At 40.4% G+C, this 7,518-nt stretch overlaps 1 protein-coding gene across 1 annotated transcript; it reads left to right on the top strand.

Annotated features, from left to right (window-relative positions):
• Nucleotides 1-2,524: 2,524 nt before the first annotated feature.
• On the top strand, nucleotides 2,525-4,252 carry LOC114651258 (tigger transposable element-derived protein 1-like). Its single transcript, XM_028801201.2, has one exon. The coding sequence runs from the start codon at nucleotides 2,525-2,527 to the stop codon at nucleotides 4,250-4,252; it is 1,728 nt and encodes a 575-aa protein (XP_028657034.2).
• The last annotated feature ends 3,266 nt before the right edge of the window (nucleotides 4,253-7,518 follow it).

Raw genomic sequence — 7,518 nt, 5'->3', positions numbered from 1 at the left:
ACTCACTCACACCAGCCATGATTCTTTTCAAAGGTAAAGTGCAGGTTAATTTGTTTTATGTATTTTTACTTTAGATTTTGTATTAATCATTTTTATATGAATAGTTTTGGGTTGTGGAACAAATCATCTGAGTTTCCATTTCTTATGGGGAAATTCACTTTGATATACGAGTGCTTTGGACTACGAGCACGTTTCCGGAACGAATTATGCTCGCAAACCGAGGTTCCACTGTATACTTAATTAAAATTTTTCTGTCCACTCATTGCCATTTGTGCAGTGTGGCCACAGACAGCTTAAACAACTCAGTACATCCACGTAAAAACAACAAGGGAGAGCTTTCTTGATGGATTTAACTGGACGTACCTCATTGTAAACTGGAATATATACAACAGAAAAATACAGGTATTTACAGGTGTACAAGCAAAGACAATAAATAATGATTTAAAAAGCAATACATAGACAGTATACATTAAACAATAAGGCTTTAAGATATAAGACACTTACAAGACAAGTGATTTCCAGGGTTGGATCGTGACCTGAGGTGCACAAAGACTGAGATTCAGATTGTTGGGTACCATAATTAACCACACTCTGGGGTTTATATACCCTAAAACATGGACATGACTGAAACAAGAGATAAAGGGGGTGCCTATGTAAGACACAAGGGATGCATTGTATTTAAATATTCATTATGGGACTTACATGCTTTATGTGAGTTTGTGGACATTTATAACACCACTGTGAGTGTGGGTTGTGACTGACAGGTGTGTTAACAAATCACAAGCTAAAAGGGGGAGCACAGCTCAAAAAACAATACCAACAGCCAATAGCATGTGAGGCAGAACAAAAATGATTACAACACTTAATATTAAAACATACATCAGATAACAGGACAGAACGAGCAGTACATTCTCAAACAAATAAATGCTTTGTCTTGTTTTACTGTCCACTTTCTGCTCTGCTTCTACCCTCTCAGGAAGACATTAAGGCACTGTTGCCATTGTAATGTCTGGAAGTCTTTCCAGTTCCAGGACTCTGAAGATTAAAACAAACCTGGAAATGTTGTACATGTGTAAATGATCCAGCCATATTTCAAAACAAAAACATTGTTAAGTCGATTTTATTCTCTTTGGATGATCAGGTGCTCTTTTCACATAAATTACGGGCTTTCATTTCCAGCCATCCTCTTTCTTTTCTATTAGCTCCTGCCAACTACTCCCTTGGCTTCCCCTGGTACAAACTGAAAATGTCAGTACCTTCTCTTCAGATATCAAAGTACACAAATTAACAGCCTGGCCACAGCTACTTTTCTGCTGTATTTGTGATTTTATTGAGATAGTTTGTTCCTGTGCTTTTGTGTAAAACATCAATATTAGCCCATTCCTGGCTGAAACAGTCACTGTGCCTTTTCCCATTCTTTTTCAGATGACTCCATGTGACCTTGTCCAGAACCCCAACTATTCCTCAGGAGCTCTACCGAACAAAACAGTCTTCATCTGTGCCCTTGAAACAAAACTCCATCTCTCACCCTAGCTTTAGATCCTACAGCTGTCGCCAAATGTGATGCCCTGTGCAATGGCACCTTTGCATGTGGCTCAGACTCTGGGCCTTTGGAGTCACACCTTAGTGACCAGAGTGAGAGGATTGAGAGACACAGACCAATATTATAGAAAACGTACATGATTTTGAGTCCAGTCATTTGCTGAATTTTCCTGGGTGGAAGTGGGATTTCCCCAGATATTCCAGTTTCATCCTGCATTCCATAGATAGTAGCTGTATATTTGCTTATGTGATGCCCCATGCAATAGCACCTTGTATGTAGCTTGGACTCCAGGCACGTGGAGTCACACTTTAGTGCTCAGAGTGAGAGGATTGAGAGACACAGACCAATGTTATAGAAAAAGTACATAAATATTTATCCTATGTGTGCCAAATCACACTCTGAAAATTTGTTTGTCCATGTAAAACATTTATGGTGCACAGACAAAATCTAACATAAGATGTACTTAATGAAAATGATTATCATAATAGACCAAATCAATTACTTCTCTTCCCCTCTTTCTCTTGTTATGAAAGCTACATAGGGCAAATTACGTCACCCATGCACTATGCAAAAAACAGTTGACAACGACAACCAACTTATGAATGCTTTGAAGCCATGATGAATAGCTTATCACACAGGATCAGCATTCAGCTCGGCTTGACTGCACAGATGAATGATGACACACACCTCTCTAGCCTCCACAGCATCATTATATACAGTAGAACCTCGGTTAGCGAACGCCTTTGATAACGAACAATTCGGATAACGACCAAAAATTTCACTAAAAATTTGCCTCCGATAGCAAACAAAATTTCGGATAGCGAACAGATTGCTACGTCATGCACACGTGACCAGCGGCCAGCTTCCCATCTTCCTTTGCGCTCGAGACACGGTTACGAACAGACGTTCATTATCTTTATCGGTGTGCATCCTTCTTATTTAGTGATTTTGTTGCTTTATTTAATAATATAGCCCTCAATCATGGCTCCAAAGAAGATTAAGAGAGCTGATAGCAGTGCAGTAATAAGGCAGCGGCCAACAATTGAATTGAAAAAAGAAATTATTGCCAAGTATGAACGAGGCATGCGTGTGTCGGATATCGCAAGAGAATACGGTAAGTCAAAGTCGACAATCTCGACGATTTTAAAGAAAAAGGAGCAGCTTAAAGAAGCTAATGTGTCAAAAGGAGTGAGTATTATAACAAAGCAAAGGCCTCAAATAATAGACGAAGTAGAAAAGTTGTTGCTTGTGTATATAAATGAAAAACAGTTAGAAGGTGCTAGCATCAGTGAGGCATTCATTAGTGAGAAGGCGCTGCAAATCTACGAAGATTTGAAGAAGAAAACCCCAGAGACAAGTGCTTTGAGTGATTTTGTTTTCAAAGCCAGTCGAGGCTGGTTTGAAAAATTTAAGCACAGAACAGGCATCCACAGCGTCATAAGGCATGGGGAAGCAGCTAGTTCCGACAACGCAGGGGCCGAGAAGTTCATCCTAGAATTCAAAAAAATCATAGAAGAAGAAAGTTACGTCCCGCAACAGGTATTTAATGTGGATGAAACAGGCCTGTTTTGGAAGAAGATGCCGAATAAAACGTACATAACGAAGGAAGAGAAAGCATTGTCAGGGCACAAGCCTATGAAAGATAGGCTAACTCTTCTATTGTGCGGTAACGCCAGTGGGGATTTTAAGCTGAATCCGCTGTTAGTCTACCATTCGGACAATCCAAGAGTATTTAAGAAGCATAATGTAATAAAACAGAAATTGCCTGTTATGTGGAGGTCTAATTCTAAGGCCTGGGTGACCCGCCAATTTTTTGTCGAGTGGGTGACCGAAGTTTTTGCCCCGGCTGTGAAAGAATACCTAGAGAAGAACAACCTTCCCCTCAAATGCCTTCTCCTGCTGGATAATGCTCCAGCACATCCTCCAAACATCGACGAGTACTTAGAAGAAGAGTTCGACTTCATTCAAGTTCGTTATCTGCCACCGAACACAACCCCTTTGCTGCAGCCCATGGATCAACAGATCATTTCAAACTTCAAGAAATTGTACACGAAAGCCTTATTCAGAAAGTGCTTCGATATAACGAACGATACCAACTTAACTCTGAAGGAATTTTGGAAGAATTATTTCAACATTTTGAATTGTGTTCATCTTATTGATAATGCATGGAACCAAGTAACCTACCGTACTATGAATGCAGGATGGAGGAAACTCTGGCCAGACTGTGTTCCAGAGCGAGATTTTGAAGGATTCGAACCAGAAATTGTTGATGAAATTGTTTCCCTGGGCCAAAACATGGGGTTGGAGGTGGATAATAACGATGTTGAAGAACTTGTGGAGGAGCACAGTAATGAACTCACTACTGAAGAGTTGCAGCACCTTCAGGCTGAGCAAGAAAAGAATTTGGCTGAGGATATGTCTTCGGAGGGGGAAGAGGAAGGGAAGGAGGAAGTCCCAAGTTCAGTGATTAAAGAAATGTGTGCTAAGTGGGGGGAATTGCAATTGTTTGTAGAAAAATCTTTCCCAAACAGTGCGGTAGGCAGTAGGAGCCTGAACATGTTCAATGATAATGTGATGTCGTATTATCGAAAAGTGCTACAAAAAAGGCAGAAGCAACAGACACTGGACAAGTTTTTTTCTTCAACCTCAAAGCGACAGAGGACATCCCCCGATGTTCTCATGGAGGGGGATTCCCCCTCTAAGCAGTAATTCCACCCCTTCCTCCCCACACCTCCATAAAAAAAAAGCATAAAAATAAAAAAAAAGTGTTTTGTAAATTAGTTTCGTAAAATTAAGTTATGTACAGTAAACAGTAAAATATGTTTACGTATTAAAGTTACCCAGTGCTATTGTTTTCTGCCATACGTAGCGTATCTGTCATATGCCCTCCCTCCTCTGTCGTGACCCTCCCTTTGCTGTCGTAATCGCCTCACTAGAAAGGTAAGATTCCACATTTTTTTTATTTATTCCATGCTGTAGTGTCATTTCTTTAGTTTTTAGTTACAGAATTATGTTATGTGCTTATTCATAATGATTTTGTTCCTACACATTGCATTTTCAGTCGGTCATAGCCAAGCCTACCAATGCTACATGTCAGTCAAAACGATAAGTTTTCCTATGTTTTCTTATGTTTAAATGCTTTCTTTAATGTTTTTGTTTTTATTTAACATCATTTGTACTGTATTATAACTGTTCCCATTTAAAAAACATACCTATATAGCCTGTAACTTTCATATATTAGCGAGTCAACAGGGGCTAGGAACCAATTATTTCTATTTCCTTTATTCTTTATGGGGAAAATTGTTTCGGATAGCGAACATTTCGGATAACGACCCACTTTTCGGAAGTTATCCGAGGTATTACTGTATATTCTTGTAGGATTGCTGTAGCCAATCCCAGTTGATTCCACTCTTATCTTCACTTTAGGCTTGAATGCTGTGAAACACGCAATGCTGCATTCAATCACCTAATTACACCTCCTATAATCTGAAGCAAACAAATCCATAAACGTTTGTATACTAACATGAAAAACTGAATACGGGATACAGTTACCTATCCTGAACCCCATTCAGGAAATTCTATTCTGAAAACCCTCTCTGGGCTATTGCATTGATTTCTCCTATCCAGGACCCAACTTGAAGCTTTACCTCATGCCAGCATATTGGTACCTCCTCCCAAAGACATGCGCATGTAGCCCAATATCCCTCTCGGGACTGCATGCTTGTCCACAACCTTCACCCATGGGGTAAATGGTGCAGCTGTCCTTCGCCGGCACCCCTGCAGTTCCTTGACCCACACTCACAGACAAGTATTTGTATTTAGTTGGGCACAGAAGACTTTTGAATAACCAATACCCAAGAGAGGCAGCTGAAGAAAAAACAGAAAAAGCAGTCAGTGGACAATTGTTCAAGTTATAGGTGCCTGGAAATGGAAAAGGTGCAGTCAAGAGCGGCATTTGGGGGTGGCAAGTGGGGCAACCACCCCAGGCCCCACGTCTAAGGGGGCCCTGCTTTTGAGGTCCGCATGTCCCATTTGAGCGGATTTGTCAAGTTATATTCTCCAATATATACAGTATATATTTGAGATGGGTCAAATTCTGTACATGTACATCTTTGAAAACATTCCATAGTCTAAATATCGCATTTCGCACAATCGTGGTATTATCATGAATTACGAATTGCACTTTTTTAACAGATTATATCGTTATATTTTGATAAAGTCTGCATGTCATCTTACAAAAATTTAGCTGAATACTGTAATGAGAAAATCCGGTGTATATTAACATGTTTATACAGTCCACACATACTGGTAACAGCGTTTGACGTAACCAGCCCCGCGTAAGGTTGGTCAGCCCTAGGCCCCCTCACACCCCAAAGGCTGCCTCTGGGTGCAGTCAATAAGACATCCATCCATCCATCCCTTATCCACCGCTTATCCGAGGTTGGGTCGTGGGGGCAGCAACTTAGGCAGGGAAGCCCAGACCTCCCTCTCACCAGCCACCTCCTCCAGCTCCTCTGGGAGGACCCTGAGGCATTCCCAGGCCAGCTGGGAGATATAGTTCCTCCAGCGTGTCCTGGGTCTGCCCTGTGGCCTTCTCTCAGTGGGACATGCCCAGAACACCCCCCCAGGGAGGCGTCCAGGGGGCATCCTGACCAGATGCCCAAACCACCTCAACTGACTCCTCTCAATGCGGAGGAGCAGCAACTCTACACCGAGTCTCTCCCGGATAACTGAACTGGTCACCCTATCTCTAAGTTTAAGTCCAGCCACCCTGCAGAGAAAACTCATTTCGGCTGCTTGTATCTGCGATCTTGCTCTCTCGGTCACTACCCAAAGCTTGTGGCCATAGGTGAGGGTAGGAACAAAGATCGACTGGTAAACTGACAGCCTCGCCTTTTGGCTCAGCTCTCTCTTCACCACGACGGACCGCTGCAGAGCAACTGCTCTATTTTGTTGTTCTACTCCTGCCTCATAGACTGAAGTAGCATATTTGCTGATTTTGCCAGTTAGCTGTTACATGTTTGTCATCTGTTATTAAAAACACACACTGTGTATAAAAGATTATACCATACTTTTGAAACTGTGGAGAATGTGCAGAGGTAGGGGTTGGGTGTGTCAGTAGTAGCCAAAACTGTCAGTAAAAACTGTAATTCTATCATGGCAACCAAAACAGTGCTGCTAAGCATAACAATTTCAACATTTTGAAAGGCTTTAAGATGTCTAAGACGTAATTAAAATCCAAATATTTTTGAAGTGGTTGTGAATATTTCAGATTCATCAAATCAGTGTATGAGTCATGCTGTGATTAAACCTCAGAAGAGACACAAAGGATTCATTTGCGACAATGGAATTTAAGAATTAACAACATAGACATTGATGTGAAGGGCTAATCACCTGATTTATATTATCCATTATCCTCAAATATTGCCCTTACTGAAAAAACAATATTAAAAATTTGCCTTTTGTAGCCATGGCATGATTTTCATGAAGTGTCCTTGGAACATATTGCTGTATTTGTTATGTAGCATTCACTTAAGTACTTTCTTATTATGTTTATCTTTTTAAATAAAATACAATTTATATAAAAACCAAATTGAAACAGTTATACATGTTTTTTACTATTATGTGCAATTTCTGTCATTTATTAGTGTTATTTTATTTGTCTGATTGTTCCCTGATATCCAAGATGGATGAAACATCATGATGTCATGCAGTGGATATAATTTCATGACAAAGTGGGTGAGGCCATTCATGCCAATGTGCAGCTTCGTGGTAACCACTATCACAAAAAAGAGGACCAGAATGTTTATTTTTAAGTTAAAGAGTGTGAGTTGCAAAGACTTATTAATGCATGTTTTGTAGGAAAATGCTTAAGAGTGGTCACAAGATGCTACAGCAACTGTAACAGTTCAAAGTGAAACACAAAAGGGAACTCAGAATAACTGAAGATAAAAACCAATAGCCTTTCCTTAATG

Source organism: Erpetoichthys calabaricus, chromosome 4 (genome assembly GCF_900747795.2).
Source record: "Erpetoichthys calabaricus chromosome 4, fErpCal1.3, whole genome shotgun sequence".
Lineage (NCBI taxonomy): Eukaryota > Metazoa > Chordata > Cladistia > Polypteriformes > Polypteridae > Erpetoichthys > Erpetoichthys calabaricus.
The sequence above is the reverse complement of the archived record's forward strand: the minus strand, read 5'-3'. Positions and strand labels throughout refer to the sequence as shown.

What these genes read in the sequence shown, in the direction of transcription:
- LOC114651258 (XM_028801201.2), top strand. Translation starts at nt 2,525, where the DNA reads ATGGCTCCAAAGAAGATTAAGAGAGCTGATAGCAGTGCAGTAATAAGG.